Consider the following 16916-nt stretch of genomic DNA (forward strand, 5'->3'; position numbering starts at 1 on the left):
TTACTGTGCCTACCCAAACCTGTTCCATCATTTCTAATCAGTGCAGAGGGCTCCCTGCCATGCTGTCCCGCAGGGGGCTCAATTCCAAAGTGCATGCTGCAAGCCCACAGCACTGCTAATTAATGCCGAGAGATACAATCATTTCTAATTAGCTCACTAATCCCTCTCTGCAGCCCTCCTGTCACTGAAGCAGGAAGGGGTCAAAACAAGGGACTCTGTTCCCTCTATCCACTCCTGTGATGCAAGAGGAGTAGAGCTAGCCACTCTGAGACCAGACTGACTGGGGTGGGGGTAGGGGTGGAGCCAGCCAAGGAGGGAAGGGTTCCCCACTGCAAGGCCAGAAAGAACTTCCTGTGGATACTGACCCTGGTGGAAAGCTCATCAATGCAGTTTAGGGAGCGAGACACAGGTGAAAGGTGATGCAGGTGAGAGTCGGTAAGTTACAGTTTAGAGCTTCAGTTGTGTGTAAGGTTCAGAGCCGAATACCTTATACAAGGTAGCTCATTTTATTCTGTATCCAGAAACTAGGTTGTATTATCCATTTTAACAGAAAAAGATAGTCAAGGCAGTTGTCCAGGTAGCTAAAAAGTGGCAAAGGCAGCACAGGAAAGCAGGCCTGACTCCATAGCTTAGAAGGCTCTCCTGTCCCAAGAGTGCCCCCAACGGATCAGCATCAACAAAGACTGATCCTGTGAGTGTGCTAGGTCAGAAAGAATATGCACTTGGGGCTCCTGCCTGCTGAGGGTCTGAGGCAGGGAGCTACTCCAACCCTAAAACAGAGTAGCCCTAGAAAGAGCCAAATCAGCAAGAAAGCCACCATCCCACCAGGACTGAGCATGGAGTTTGAGAAACCGTGGTCTGCAGCCTGGCCCGTCTCAATTTCCTGGGCTCTCACTGTAGGAGATGTGACTATGTTCTGGTGCCCCGCTTGATTTTGTGGACAAAGATCTAGACTCCTTCACCTTGACTTCCCTAACCCTTGGACTCTCAGGCTTGGGCCATCTTGACACTCTAGAGCAGGGGTCCCCAACCCCCAGGCCACGGACCAGTACCAGTCCATGGCCTGTTAGGAACCTGGCCACACAGCAGGAGGTGAGCGAGGGAGGCTTCATGTGTATTTACAGCCGCTGCCCATTGGTCGAATTATGGCTTGAGCTCCACCTCCTGTCAGATCAGCGGCAGTACTATATTCTCACAGAAGCGCGAACCCTACTGTGAACTGCGCACGCGAGGGATCTAGGTTGCGCGCTCCTTATGAGAATCTAATGTCTGATGATCTGAGGTGGAGCTGAGGTGGTCCCATCACTCCCAGATGGGTCCATCTAGTTGCAGGAAAACAAGCTCAGAGCTCCCACTGATTCTGCATTATGCTGAGTTGTGTAATTACTTCATTATATGTTACAATGTAATAGTAATAGAAATAAAGTGCACAATAAATGTAATGCGCTTGAATCATCCTGAAACCATCCTTTCCCCCCACCACCGCCCCAGTCTGTGGAAAAATTGTCTTACACAAAACCAGTCCCTGGTGCCAAAAAGGTTGGGGACCACTGCTCTAGACCCAGGGCTAGGATGGAGAAGGGATGCTAGATATCAGAAGGGCATTGAGCAAGGTACCCTGAGACTTCTAGAAGCCTGTATGGAACAGTGTGCCAGTACAAAGGTTCCTCCCCTAGCCGGCCTAAAGCTCAAGGGAGTGCCTCTCTGGTAAGAAGGAGACTATGACAGACACTGATAATTGAATAAAGGAACGAATCTCATAGGATTGCCAAGGAAGGCATGATACTGGATGCTCTCCTTGCCCAGGCCACCCATGCCAGAAAATTCCTTGTAGTCCCAGGAAAGTCCCTGATGGACTGGGCATCACCTGGAAATTCTCAGATAAGCAATTGAGGTTTGATTATTTTACTGCCATTCATCTTCTAAGTCCTGAACTAAGCTTACTAAAACATGATAGGGAAAGTTTGCTCCCTACCTAGAGGCTTCCACTGAGTAGGACAAGTCAAAGTATTGCCAAGGAGGTAGCATGGCATGGTCCAAGAAGCACAGGCTCTGGAGATAAACAAACCAATTCAAACCATGGCGCAGTTACATCCCAGCTGTGTGGTTTATAAACAAATCACCTTCACCTCTCCCAGCCTCAGTTTCCTCATCTACAAAATGTGTGTTAACACTTCCTCTCAGTTATGATAAAGGTGCTTAACATGGTGCCGGCCCATGATAAATGCTCTCCTTTTCCCAGTCTGGGGCTCAGCCTCCCAGCAGAAACCAAGTGGCAGGAACTGGGGATCTTGAACGTCCATGGCCTCACTCACCAGCTGGCCTAGAGACCCCCAAGCCCCTTACAGACAACCCCCATATATACCACACCCTAGCCAGCACAAAAAACTAGATCATTCAATTGTGTTCAGCAAATAGGAACGTTCCAGAGGCTTGAATCCAAAAGGGGCACGGGGCGGGGGGGCGGGATGGTGGCCTGCCAGGTAGTACATACACGGAGTGCTTTCAGAGAAGGCCTCTAAGAGCTGTCGAGCCCACGCTGATCACCTTTGTGAAATGTGGGCCGACTGATAACTCAAAAAGCCCTGGGATGAGTTAGTTCCTGTTGCCGTGGGAACTCCAGATCTCACTGCATTGTCAAGTCTCAGCAGAGAGGCTGTATTCACACTACTGGGCACTGATTAAAAACTGGAAGAAAAACATTCTCAGCGCCCTGCCGGCTTGTACAGTGAGGTCCCAGCAGTTTGCAAATTCAAAACTGAGCTCCCGCGTGGAATTGTGTGGCTTGTTTCTCATTCTCTGGCACTTACTGACCCCCAGGGTTCTTCAAGGCCTAGAGAGGCTCACGCAAGAGCTGGGGACCATAACCTCCACTAGACAGATGGAGAAACTGAGGGCAGCCGCCTTGGTCAGCATATTCTCAGGAGCTGTGACTGTGAAGAAGCCGCCAATGGGCCCTAATGTCGAAGAGACCCAGGGAAGTCAAGAACTGCAGGCAGTGAGGGAGGGAGGAGGCGGGGGGTGGGGCAGAGGGAGGGGCCGCGCAAGACTCACCATTCAGTCGGGTCTGCCGGTTGGCTCGCACTCGCAAGAAGGTCTGGGAAAAGATCCCGGGCAAATGCAAAAAAGAGAAGAGAGCGTCAGCGCGGCCTCGAGTCCCGACCCCTGCCCCAGCCCCAGCCCCCGGTCCACACCTGCCCCGCCCCAAACAGCCCGTAAACAAACCTACTTCCTCCCTCCCGCCGGCCCCCCTGCTCCGCCGGCCGCTCCGGGCCTTCGGCATAGCCGCCGGAGGCTGCTCTAGCGGGACCCCGTGGCCGCCGCGCAGTGCCGCCCCAGCCCCGGCCTCCGGCGCTCCGGGCCCCGCGGCCGCCCGGCCGGCGAGGGCGGCGATGCGGGCGGATTCCCCCCGGCTGCCCGGCGGCGGCGGCACCTCAGCTCCCAACGGCGGCGGCGGCCATGTTGGCCTTGATCACGTGACTCGCCGCCGTCGCGCGCCGGGGGTGAAAGTTCAAGAAGTGGTGGGGGCTGCCGGACCGGGACCAGGAAACAGCGGCTCGCACTCCGGCAGCAACAGGCTGAGGCCGCCCTGGGGTCCCTCCCACCGGCCGCAAAGCCAACCCGCCCGGGTTTTAGTGGCTGCGAGGTCCTCCCACCCTACTGCACGGCCCCTCCCAGCGCGGGGCTCCTTCCGTCCCGGAACCCCGCCTGGCTCCCGCCTCCCGCGCGGCTACCCCTTTGCTGGGGAGATAGCGTAGGACTTCCTGATCGCAGCGGCCCGTCTCACCGCGAGTCTCAACTGTCTCTTCCCCAGTCCCCAGCCTTTCATCAATCCCGATATTAGAGGATTCCCAACGTTTCACCTGTCTTCTGGACAACCTTTGGAGCTGCCACTGGCAACGCACAGCCACGCGGCCAAAGTGGAACCCAGCATCCCTCAAACAAGTGCCTTCTTCCAGGATTCTCAGTTTCTAACGGGATACCACCAACCACTCTGGTGTGCCCACACCAGATAGTTGAGAGTGAGTCGTCCTTGACCCCACCCTCCTTCAGTTCCTCACACTCAAGCCTTCTTTCATCTCAGAGTCTACCTCTAAAGGTCTCCTACCTCTTTTTATCTCCCCTTCTGTGTATCTCCTTCTCGCCCTTCCAGGCCTAACCGAAAAATATCATTTCCTCTCTACTTCCATCTCTACTCTCAGTATGGCTTGTACAAATGGTTGTCGGTGGGCTGACCACTCCAGGTATGGGGCCATGTGTGAGTCCTGGGTGAAGCCAGAGCCCGGCACAGCGCTGGGCACAGGCCAGCCATCCCTGCGTGTTTCTTCAGTGACTATACCTATCTTGGATGTCCTTGCTCTAGTTCTTAATCTTAGGAGCTCTCTAAATTTGCAGCTGTCTCCCATCTGGCCTTCTCATCTCCAGCTTTTCTCCCTGTAACCCATCTTCCACCGTACATGCAGTGTGATCTTTGTATCATGCAAAATTGACCCTCTTTCTTCTCCCCTTTAAATCCTTTAGTGGTTCTCCACTGAGATCTGCACCGCGGCATACAGGTCGTCTCTGACGTGCTCTGCCTATTTCTCCAGACTCTTCTTCTGCCACTCCTGCTCTCTCCTTTTCCCCTCCTGACACCACCTGTAGCTCTTTGAGCACCCCATACTCTGGACTTTGGGCTATATTATTCTCCATGCACCCATATTCCCTGCTTGGATAACTGTTTGTTGTTCATCCTGCAGGACTCTGGGATGACTTCGCTTTTCCCTCAGGGCTGGGTTAGTTGCTTCCTCTGAGTTTTCACAGTCCCTTGGCTTTCCTTTGAACTTGGATATTTTGACTGTTTACAGACCTGTCCCTTCTACTTGGGAGGTCATCTCTATCCAGTAACAGGGTCTGGCATGCAGGAGAAATCCGTGGGGTGGGGAGGAGGATATTTATGAGGGAAGCCCCTAAGCCCAGTGCAGGGCTGAGAAACAATCTAGGATTCAGGGCCAGACAAACTCAAGTTCAAATCCTGACTTGGTTACTTATAATATATGTGCTCTTAGAAAAGTCACTTCTTCTCTCTAGGCCTGTTTCCTTAGCTATAAATTGGGGGCAATGAATCCTAGCTTGCACAGTTGCTATGAGGGTAAAGTGAGGTAATGGTTAAAGGGTTAGGTAACCCAGCAGGGGCTAAGGAAATGGGAATCCAAACCAGAAACCAGTACCGCCTGATTTCAGGGCCAAGTTTGATGATTTTTTAAAAACAGTCCAACATAATTGAGCAACTACTACATGCCAGGTGTTGTGTAAAGATCAGGGGATTCCAGCTTCACTTTCTACCAGTTCCCCTTGTGTTTTACATTCTAACAAAACTGAACTGCTAGTGGGTCCCCAAATACATCATTCTGTGTTACACCTCTCTGCCTTTTGCACATACATAGTGTTGCCTTGATCTGGAATATCTTTTCTTCCTGGTCCACCAAAGTGAACTCCTACTCATCCTGTTCAGTCATTACCTCCTCTGTGAATCTTACTCTGATTTTCTCTTTCATAGCACTTAAAACACTGGGCTGTAATTATCTATTTGCACATCTAACCCCGTGAAGGCAGGGAGCCTGGGCTGAGCATGAGTGAGTACTAGATAAGTGTTTGAGTAAAGGAAGGGAGTAAAGAAGGGGCCTTGGCGAGCCTGTCAGTCTAGTGCAAGAGTCAGGCTCATCATGATAGGTTAAGTATGTTCATAATTCTTTGCAGCTCCTCCTATCAAAGAGCTGCATTTCCTCATCCCTTGATTGTGTTAGCTTTGTGAGTTCCAGAGCCTAGGCCTCAAGAGGCCTTTCAGCTTTGGCCTTCGCCCTCTTGGCATGACACTGCCCTGAGACTGCCAAGTAAGGAAGCCAGTCTAACCTCCTCGAGGATGATCGGCCGTATGGAAGAAAACCAAGGTCCCTAATCTCCCAGACATGTGGTGAGGCCATTTTGGACTTTCTAGGCCAGCTAGTCCTCTAGCTGAATGAGCTTAACGAATGAGGAAAGGCCTACTCAGCTGACAGAATCATGAGAAATCATGAGAGATTATAAATTGTATTAAGCCACTAAGTTTTGGGATGGATTGTTATATACTAGAAGATAATGGAAACATACTTAAATGGGTGTTGATATAAGATGATCAGGGCAATAACATGGGCATGAAGGGGTCATGAGAAGAGAAAGCTAATCCGGAAAGGCTTCCCGGAGCAGAGGGAAGTTGGGCAGGTTGTTGAGGGATAAATAGAAATTTGATGGGGTGGGGTAAAATAACCCGGTTAAACGCAGCGTGTGTAAAAGCAGAGAGGCAAGAAAGGAGTGGCACAGCCAACGAGTGGTTAGCATTCATCTGGTGAGCACAGCACACAGGATTCACGGAAGGCAGTATTAGAAATGGAAGCTGGAAAGGTTGACTCTAAATCACAGAGGCCTTGGTGCCATGCCTTTGCACACCTAGCCTATGCCTAGCATGCCATGCCTATGCCTGATGGTTACTCTTCCCCTAGTTCAACAAATAGTGGAGCTGAATGCTGGGGCTGAAATAGAGAGGATCCGCCTCTGAAGGCAGGGCTCTGTCTCCCTCTGGGATAGAATTCTCTGGGATGGAGCCTTGTCTCCCTATCCCAGAATCCCCTAGAGTTGGGTCATTTCTCCATCTTGAATCAGGATTGTTTGGGTGAGGACTGACTGCCTTTCTCAAACCAGGGCTCACAAGAGCAGGGATCCCTCCCCAGGGCTGGCACTTTGGGCTCTGCAGTTTGAGTCCCAGACAAGGGCATCCAGCAGAGGAGGTGCTAGTTGAAGCTGGTGTACAGCCCACACTCCGTATTCCACTCACCAAACTCTGCACCCTGACGCCAGGCTGTGTCAGCTAGGAGGAAAAAGTGCCCAGAGAGAAGACCTCGAATTCCAAGAAAGGCTTCCTGTGTACCAGCAGTGGCCCTGGTTCTCTACCCCAGATGACAGGTCCCTGCTGCCTTGTCTCTTTGCATTAGTCAGGGCTGTGTTTCCCTGTTCACATAAGGGCTCCCTGAGAAGCCGTGCTGCCATTTAGATAGCATGTTCCTTGGAGCAAGCCCTGTTTTCTGCCCTCTGACTGGGGCTCCTGAAGGCAGGGCTCTGTCTCTCCTCAGAAGCTTCTGGGGGAAGCTCCTTCTCCTTCCTACCACAAATAAGGTCTGTATAAGCTGGGATATTACCCTTAGGTCCCCCTCCTGCTCTGATGTTTTAGGATTGTGTAGTTATGCCCAAGGCACTCACAGGCAATCTCTCTCTCTCTCTCTCTCTCTCTCTCTCTCTCGAAACGGAACCCTAGAGGAGACCTCCAGATGGCTGGGATGCTTCCGAAGAGCCCACCTGAGCCCAGGTGACCTTGGCATCTCTCCCTAAAATCCATCTATTTACGGCACATTCCCTGACACCTGTGCCTTTCGGTTCAGTTAGAAGCACTAGACACAGAGGGAATCAAACACACTTCAGGCCTTTCCCCTTGTATCCTGAGGATGGGAGGAGTTAGCCCTAGGCCTGCCTATAAGGCAGGGCCCATCCCACCCCTCCTCACCTGGTATCTGTCTGAGTGGTGCAGGTCGTCGGTGGCAGACGAGTGTGGTGATGCTGTCGGAGACTCTCCTTCCCTCTTGATGGAAGCAGACAACAAGAGGGACTGGAAGAAGAAAAAGGACACGTGGCCTCAGGCTGAATGAGACCTACAGTCAGTTCCCTAGAGTGTCCAGTCCTATGGAGCTTTTGGGATAGAGGCAGAGAAAAGGAGGGCAGAGGGGTAGAGACCGCTTGAGATTCTGAAGGCATGTGGTCAGGCCCCCCAGAGTGTGGTTGTGGGAAAGGATAGCTTGATCCTAGGGATGGGTGGAGACCCCTGGAGAGGGTCCAACCTCTTCCACCCCAGCAAATCTTTGTCCCAGTGGGGCAGGCCTCCCAGTGGGCTGAGACTATATATAGGCTTTGTTCTCCCATAGTGAGCAGAGACTCTGGGACCCCTCTGAAGGGTTGGGGGTAAAGCCACATCCCTGCTGCCCTGCCTGCCCCTAATACAGGCTGGTGGCAGCCCCGCTATGGAGACAGTAAATTAAATAGTGTGTAAGAGTTTCCTTCGTGCAGCTAGGGATGTACACTGGCTCCATTTATCCCTGTGCTGTGGCGATGACCCCAGCAAAAATCCCAGCAAAATTAATCCCCCCATGTCAGTCCTGCATGGGCTCTTCTACATATGCCCGCAGTTTAGATTAATAAACTGTCTGCTTTAAATTGTACACGAGCACCACAATTCTAAATACCACATGGCACGTTCAGCCTGCTCTTGCTGCCTCTTGCCAAGGCCTGTTCAACTGCAAACTGGGGCCTGGAGGCCTGAAAGCAATCCATACTTCCTCCCCCCAACCTTTTCCAGCCTGCACAGCCCAGAGCCGGAAGCATACAATTCCCTAGGAGGCCTCCCCAGCTTAGAAAACCATGCCAAATCGCCACTGACAGCCCAAAGAAAGCAATTTGGGAAAGATGGAGCAGCCATTTATCCTTCATCTCCGACTGAGCCTTAGGATGTGACCTGCATGCGGTGGCCACGCTGCACATCCTCAGGCGAGGGCCCTGGGAAGGGGGGCAGCTGCTGGTCTGGCAGGGCTCCCTGACTCAGCCTCATCACAAGAGCAGAGGAGGGCAGAGGCCAGGCAGGGACTGGGATGGGATTCCCTGCAACTTGGAGCCCCTTCCTCACCTACCCAGGCCAGTGGGAGGCCGAGTGGGTGCCTTGGCCCCCAGCTCGGAAAAGAGGTAGGCTTTCAGGCAATGGCCTTTCCTTCTCTGGTCCCAAGGAGGATGCTGAGGAGGGGAAGCATCGTGGGGCCCCTGCCCCCCCATCATGAGAAAGTTCACGCTTGTGTGCTCTCTTTCATTCTCTCTAGGTTAGAAGCCCTGAGAGGCCTCAGCATTACACCTGGGGCAAGCAGAATAAAAAAAGGTCACTGGCGCTTTTTAAACATGGACCAAAAAGCAGTAAAATGTGTTTTGAAAAAAAAATCCCGACATTAAATCATGACTTTTTGCCTGGCTCTTCGCCTCATTAAAAGTGGCCTTTTGGAAGGTAAAATTATCATTGTAAGCGATAAGATCTTTAAGAAAATAATTCACGGCTTCTTCACCCTTTAATATGATAGCCGCCACCGGCTAATTTTTTTCTTAATGGCAACGAGGCCATCAATCTTGTCTGAGGCCCCCTCGCCCTCTCCTCCTCCTCCCTCCCTCCTCCCTGTCCTCTGAGTCTCTTGCTTGAACCTTCTACCTCGTGCCTCTTCTACCCATGACCTGCTTCCCTAAAGCCCCATTCCAGGCTGAGGACAGACCCTGAGACAGGCAGCTTTGGGGGCGTGAGCCTATATCTAGAAGTGGGTGAGCGGTGGCCCTTGCCTCTAAGTCTGATTATCAATGAGCCCACGGTGGTGGTTGCAGGAATCTGCACATATTTAAGACTTCCTGTATGAGTATTCTCACGGGGCCAGGTGGGTGTGCATCTGTGTATGTGGGGAACCAGGTGTGGACGTGGATCGTGTCTGTGTTTGTGCTTTGAACACAGGCCTCACTGGGGTCCAGTCCCCAGCCTGCCGGCCATGCTCAGGTGTCAGGGGTCAGTGGTTGTGGCTGACCTGGCAGCACGTCCGTGACCTGCCTGCCTTAACCATAGCCACTGGCGACTGCAGCCTGGGCCAAGCTCTGCCGGTGTGGCCCCCCACTTCTCCCCCAACGCCTTTTCTCTTTAGGGCTGGGAGGGCTTTGCTTCCTTGGCCAGGGCCTGCATCAGTCTAGGGCTGGGCTAGGTTCCCTGCCCCTCCTCTGTCCAGCTTGCTGTGTTGAGTGATTCCTGAATGAAAATGCGGAGTCCACTCCCACCTTTTTGAAGGGCCTGCAGGGGAGACAGGCCAACCGCCTGGAAGTAAGATTGTCACTCTGGCTCCTTTTCCCAAAACTGCTCTCTCAGAGGTCACCAGTGCTTTTAAGACTTCTAAATACAATGGCCTCCTTCTCTAGCCCTTTTCTGCTTGACTGCTGACCAGCCCAGACATTTTGGAATTTTCTTCTCTTAGGATCCTGGGACACCATGCTCTCCTGTGCCCCTCCTCACTCGTCACTGTTCCTCTTCTGCTCCTTCCCTGGCTCTGGGACCTTCTCTTGACCCCCAGCACAGGAGTCCCAGACTCTCTTCTTGGCTTCTGCTCTGATCTCTCCACACACACTCCCTTACTGATTTCATCCATTCTGGGGAATTCCCTGGTGGTCCAGTGGTTAGGACTCCGCACTTTTACTGCCAAGGGTTCGACCAATCCCTCGTTGGGGAGCTAAGATCCTGCAAGCCATGCGGCGCAGCCAAAAAAAAAAAAAAAAGTATCCATTCAGCACTCATTCCTCACTCCCTGTAGAAAGGGCTGAGGATTTCTGCCTTTACAAGTCATTGTGAGAACTTATAAGACAGGATGCCACCTTACTGAGCGGGGGGGAGAGGACACTCAGTGAGTGAGTGTTTAGTCCTCCAACCCCAGGTCCCCACTCCCTCAAAACATCATCACCTTTGGGGATGCAGTACCATCTACCTGTGTGGCCACCTATGGGAGTTCTTGGTACAAGTCATGTCATCCTGCTGAGGCCTCTGGCCCTTCCTTTGAGCCACTTGTCCTTAACTCTTCCTTTCTCCATCTGATGCTTTCAAGCTTCCCTTCCATAGTGTCTGTTCAGAGGGTCAGATTGTCTCCCCAAAAGAGCCCAGCATCCTCTCTGGCTCCCTGTTGCCCTCAGGACAAAGCACATGCACACACCCCATGGTCTGGCTTCTAAGGCCCTGCACCACCTGTCTTGACCTGCACTTCTATATATTTCTTTACCTGCTACAGCTCACCTTCCTCCTTTGAGTCTCCCCAGACTTAGTGTCTGGGTCCCCCACACCCCCAGGTCATTCTTGGCTTTGACCCCATCCTGACTAGAAGAGAAAGTCAGGTGAGCATACTGTTACTCACATGTATACACACATGTACTCAAGTGCACAGGGCAGCCCGAGGCCTCAGGCTGACGATCAAACCCTGAAAACAGCTGGGGATCCAAGAAGAGCTCCTTTTTCTCAAGAACCAGTTCTGAGTGGGCTTAGGTTAGGATGGGCTGGAGGAAAACACAATTGTCCACCTACCTTGGGGGTGCCTGGAGCCATGGCATCCTTCAGAAGGGAATTCTTACTGCCAAGAAAGAAGAGAACAGGGTGACCATTCCACTTGCTGCCCAGGGCGTGTAAGAGTAGAATAGGAAGAAGATCCCAAGGAGAGAAGACATAGCCCGCCTAGCCCAGCCCCCCACAGCCAAGCTCCACCCAGCCCATTCAGCCCCAGCTGGCCCTGCCTCACTCAGCCTCCATCAGGGGCCAGGGGCCAGAGTGGGCTCCTGGGCAGGGGTACTGACACTAGGCATGGTAGGCTGTCCCGTGGATCTGAGGAAAGGGGCTTTACCTGACTGCTCCTATCAGCCCTGAGGATTCTTCCTGTCCTGCCCCCTTCCTTCCAACCCAGTCCTCAGCCTGCTCTTAGCTCCTATGGGATTGGGGTGATAGAACTGACATGGCTCTTGTCAATTCTCCCTCCAACATGCTGCAAACTGCGTTAGGCCAGGAATGATCTCCCCCTGATTCAATTTGTCAGCCCCAGGCCCTCCGGCATCAGGCGCGGCAGGTGGGCGGTAGCTGGGCCCTGAAATACGGTGGGCGGCTCAGAGTGGGGGGAGCAGGGGTGGGAGGTGATGGATGGGCTGTGGGGGAGGCGAGGACTGTGTTTAATAACAAAATTGGTATGCAAGGCCAAATCCTGCGCTAAGCATGAGTGATCCAGAGCCACGAAGTATTACAAATCCCCGCTAAACAGATGCTGACAATGGAACAAGACGTATCAAATCAGATCCACTTCAGAAACATTAATATCCCTGTTCCTGGCCCTCCCTCCCTGCCACCCCGACTGTGCTCGCCACATCTGTGCTCACACGTTCACTTATGTGCTATCACGCGCACAGAAATATTACATGCACACAGAGGCGCTGGCTGATACACACAGGAGGCAATACAGCCAATTCACATAGGGTCCCCACACAGATGCACATACAAGGTGTACAGGTAGAGCACACCCAAGAGATCCACACAGCACAAAAGACACACCCCCAGGGCAGATACACCGGGCACACACGGGTGGTGTATATACAGGGAACACACACTGGGTCAGGTATAGACACACCCAACATGTGAGCAAAGGCATAGGCAGATTTGGATAAAGTAAGAGTTCTCACCCAGGGCCATTTTGCCCCCCCAGGGGACAATTGGCAACATGTGGAGACATTTTTTTTTTTTTTTTTGCAGTACGTGGGTCTCTCACTGTTGTGGCCTCTCGCGTTGCGGAGCACAGGCTCCGGACGCGCAGGCTCAGCGGCCATGGCTCATGGGCCTAGCCGCTCCACGGCATGTGGGATCTTCCCAGACCGGGGTACGAACCCGTGTCCCCTGCATCAGCAGGCGGACTCTCAATCACTGCGCCACCAGGGAAGCCCCGTGTGGAGACATTTTTGATTGTCAGAAGTGGGGGCGGGGAGTTTTCTACTGGCATGGAGTGGGTAGAGGGGATTAACCATCCTGCAGGGTACTGGATAGACCCTCACAACAAAAAATTATCCAGCCCCAAATGTCAGTAGTGCTGAGGTTGAGAAACCCTGGTGTAAAGGCAGATACACACATATCCATTGTCTATAATTCTGTCAACGTGTGGTCACACCTGCAGGCTCAGACATGCACGAAGAGGTGCAGGCACACAGAGTCCTGTTCCCAGAGATGTGTCCTTAAAGACACATTCACAACTGTCACCCAGGCCTGGATGAAGAGCTGTGCCCACATCCACACAAGCATGCACAGACACCCACGTGCACCAACACACACCTGACACTCGTGCACACACAAATGTAGACATACATGGATACACACCCACACAAGCAGACACGTACATCACAGTGCAGGGTCCAGAAGGCTTGGCAGCAGCAGGCTGAGGCTAAGATCTGAGTGTAAAAACAGCTGTCTGGGGACTTCCCTCGTAGTCCAGTGGTTAAGATTCGAGCTTCCACTGCAGGGGGCGCAGGTTCAATCCCTGGTCGGGGAACTAAGGTCCCACACGCCACGGGACATGGCCAAAATGTTGAAAAAACAAACAACAACAAAAAACAGCCGTCTGCCTGTCTGATCACACAGTGGGGGCGTCACAGGCAGGAGAGGACCACCAGACTGGGTTCCAGTCAGTGCCATTTTGTTCATAAATGGTCCCCATGGTCCTGCTCCTGATCCAGGCACCAGGGATACAGAGAGGAAACTGAGCTGCTTTTGAGGAACTGCTAGGTGCGAGTTTGTTACTTTTATCTTTCCTTCACTCAGTCAACAAGTGCTGACGTCGCCGTTGTGCCAGCCCCATTCCTGGACTTAACGGGTGCAGAACTGAGGCATCTACTGTATGACACTGTTCTCGCCAGACCCCTGGACTGAAGTCTGAGTGTTATCCGAGCAAGATCAGGGTGAAACAGAAGAGGAAAGAATGAACAATTATTGTGTACCCACCACACATGACAGGGATGGGCTAGGAACTTTAGATGTGTCATCTCTTTAAATCTTCACAAAAACTTTACAAAGTTGACTAGCAGGCTACGTGACACCTCTCTGCTCACACAGCCCATGCAGGGTTTGGGATTTGAGTTCATGTCTGACGGAGTCCAAAGTGCTGCTTTTCGGTTGGCCACACAGCCTCCTAAAGACACTCAGGGGTTAGGATGGAGGGCTGAGCTCTGAGTTCTTTTTCTCTCTTCATTTTGGGGAGTGTACTTCTGACTCTGGGCTTTAGTTTACTGCGCTGGTGAACAGAAATGGAGACGTTTAGGGCCAGGATGTCCAGCCTCTCCCTTTGCCAGTCCTACGGATCTTTTCCTGGCAATCCTCTTCCCCTTCCCTCGAGTTGGACTGGTACTACGCCAGACTCCTTCCCTCTCCCTGAGCAAGCGCCCCACTGCCCTACCTTTCCTCCAGCAACCTGCTTACCTCCAAGTGTGCTTGGTTCCCCCAGACACAGGAGTCTGGCGAAGGGCCCACCTTGGAGAAGAGAGTCTGAGCCCTGAGCTGCTGGCAGCCGGGCTCCCGCCCAGCCCATCCACTCTGCTCTGCCTTCGTCCCTCCCTGTTTCCACAGCCCGCCCCCAACGATTTCCTCCCTTCTTAGTCACTCACTGCCTAGTGAACCATGGGTTTTAAATTATAACTGGGACCCAGGAAACGCGTTCCTAAGTACAATATTCATGGGCTGGGCTGACACTTTTAATTAAGGTGATTTACACTGAATTATCCTTGGAAATAAAGAAATGGTGTGCTGCCTGGGAATAAACCATCATCACCAGCCGCCTTTGTAAGTTACACTTCGTTTTAATCTATTTGGGGAATTGTTTATCTAGTTCATTACCCAACCAAACACCGAGGCCGGCCTTAAATAAGGCTTAAGTGGGGGTGGGGGCACTGCCATCTCCACACCCCGCCTCCCGTCTAGAGTCACCCAGCCTCCCTCTGGCTCCTTCCAGCCCCTTTAAAGCACTGACCAGAGATCCTGCTTCCCAGCCTACAGGCCAGATCTCAAAGTAGGGAAGCCTCCAGGAAAAGGTCTCTGAGCTCAGGCCCCACCAAGCCAAGCCCTCCTTTCAGCTCTGTGCAATCTTTCTGCATCCAAGGCTCTTTCCTCTCTCTGGGTGGAAACTCCTGTTTGAAGGCCACAGAGAAGACTGGGGGCCACTCCCCGACCTACCCTTCAGCCTTCAGCCCCCATCGATTTTCCTGCCTGCCTGTCTATACACATCGTCTCCACCCCATCACCATCCTAGAGAAAGCTTAGCGTGCCCAGAGCTCTGTCCTCTGTCCCCTCCTTCCTTCAGATATCTGCTTCTCTGCCATCATCACTCTTCCCGTGATCCAAGTCAGAAAGCTCTTCCTAGTAAGTACCCCACAAGTAATCAGCTAAGTTCTCTTGCTTCTCCCCCGCACCAGTCTCTCATTATTCCTTCTCTGTTCCCACTGCCACTGCCATTGTCCTAGATCAGCTTCACAACATGTCCCCTGGACCCTGCCTAACCTCCTCACTTGCTTCCCTGCTTCTACCCCCAAATCATGTCCCACACTGGCCTCCAGAGTGATTCTCCTACAGCTCAGCTCTCTGATAGGCTTCTCCAGCTCACTGATGTTCTAATTCCCCCATTACCTCCAAGACCACCCTCCAGCATCGAAGGCTCTCCACTGTCTGTCCTCAGTCTAACTTTGCCCTTCTCATTCTAGGTAGCCGAGTCCTGGGGCCTATTGGAGTTCCTATGCAGGACTGAGAGGGGGAATGGTAGAAGATGGGGTGAGGGAGGGTGTGTGGGCACAGCCTCTGATCTCTAATGGAAAAGTGCTTTGAAAAGTGTAAGTGCTTTGCCAATGGGAGTTCTGACTCTTCTTCCTGTGTCTGTGTGCCCTTGTGCCTGTGGGAATGAGCATATGTGGGAAGTGGTTCTTTTAGGGGGTAGGTGTGAGCACATCTATGTGTGTTGGAATGGGGCTGTGTGTGTGTGCCTGTATGTTGTGGACATACATTTGCGCCTGTGTCTGTGAAAAACAGCCAGCCCTAGTTTGGGAGCTGGAAGGTCCCTGCTCCTCTGTGTGAGCCCTTGGGTGTGTCTAAAATAGCGTGCTCTGTGCTGTTGGGCAGAAGGGGGCAGAGAGCACACACCAGGCCCACCCGGAAGAGCTCCTCTGGGACCAACCATGTGGGAGGGTGATGGAGAGGCACCCTGGCAGCAGCATCCACAGACTCAGGAGCTGGCTAGGCTGAGGGAAGGGAAGGGGGGCAAAGGAGGCAAAGGCAGGGTAAGAGAGGGGAGGGGACAATTGGAGAGAAGAGGAAAGAAAAGAAAGGGAGGGGAGCAGAGAGAAGGGAACAGAAAGGGAGAATTGGAGAGCTGGGGAAGAAGCTGCTGGCCACATGCCGTGGATGGGGATGCCCTCATCTGGGCTCTGACCAGAACTCTCTGAGTGATGCACACACAAGCTCTGCCCTCCTGCAGGACTCGGTTTCCCCATCTGTGAAATACCTGCTTAAAGCTCGGCGCTGATGGCGGGAAGAGGAGGAGGGAGGGAGCCCGGGTGCCACATCCTCTCCCAACCTCCACTTCTCCCCTCCTGCCTCCTAGAGAGCGGGCAGGGGCGGGGCAAGGGCATCCAAGGCTGGGTCCTTCCCGGAGCTACCCAGGCGCCACGTACCTCAGCCCGGAGGGAGCTGACACGCTCCTTGGGAATTTATCACGCACCCAATTACAATGTTAATTGGCAAGTTCCTGAAATCAATTAATTCGCAAATTTTTTCCAATTAAAAATCCAGATAAATCACAAGGGCGGCGGCGGACCGGTCCAGCCTGCAGTCCGGTGGGTGCAGCGGCTGCAGGGAGGTGGGGGGGAGAGAAGAGGGGAGGGGGCGGAGGGCGCGGCTGCCCTTGAACGCCTTTGCCGGCCGGTCGGACTGTCAGCGCGCCGGGCGCGCGGGGCCGAGACAGATAAAACCATCGACCCGTCGCCGCCAGCGCTTCGGCTTTATCGATCCGACGGGAATTTCACTTGCTGTGCAGATCCCGCTGTCCGGCTGTCAGACACCGGGTTGAGGAGGGGGGACGTGCCAAGGGTTAGGGGGTGCTGGGCTGGGCCTGGACGAGAGGGGCACAGAAGTGGGGCACGCAAGACATGGCGGTGAGGAGCGGGGCAGATGTGAAGGCTCCGGGTAAGGGAATGGACGTGGGCCGAAGGGTGTGGACGTAGGGGATGCTCTGAGAGGA

The 16916-nt window shown here is 53.1% G+C and overlaps 1 protein-coding gene and 1 long non-coding RNA gene across 5 annotated transcripts in view; one reads left to right on the forward strand and one right to left on the reverse strand.

Annotated features, from left to right (window-relative positions):
- Positions 1–16916, reverse strand: part of RNF220 (ring finger protein 220) — a 230101-nt gene that overhangs the window by 16497 nt on the left and 196688 nt on the right. For 3 of the 4 annotated variants that reach the window (XM_030865923.2, XM_060306299.1, XM_060306304.2), the window contains exons 4-6: positions 11198–11243; positions 7574–7675; positions 3055–3097 (exon numbers count right to left, since the gene is read on the reverse strand). In XM_030865923.2, the coding sequence (XP_030721783.2) occupies positions 3055–3097; positions 7574–7675; positions 11198–11243 (191 nt within the window). Of the gene's footprint in view, positions 1–3054; positions 3098–3229; positions 3387–7573; positions 7676–11197; positions 11244–16916 lie in introns of those variants that run through there. The other variant, XM_030865913.3, reaches the window with a different exon arrangement.
- Positions 3520–9077, forward strand: LOC138842653 (uncharacterized). Its single transcript, XR_011377374.1, has 3 exons — positions 3520–4022; positions 7328–7378; positions 8931–9077. It is a non-coding gene; the product is annotated as an uncharacterized lncRNA (long non-coding RNA).

The sequence above is a fragment of the Globicephala melas genome, chromosome 1 (genome assembly GCF_963455315.2).
Source record: "Globicephala melas chromosome 1, mGloMel1.2, whole genome shotgun sequence".
In the NCBI taxonomy this organism is placed as follows: domain Eukaryota; kingdom Metazoa; phylum Chordata; class Mammalia; order Artiodactyla; family Delphinidae; genus Globicephala; species Globicephala melas.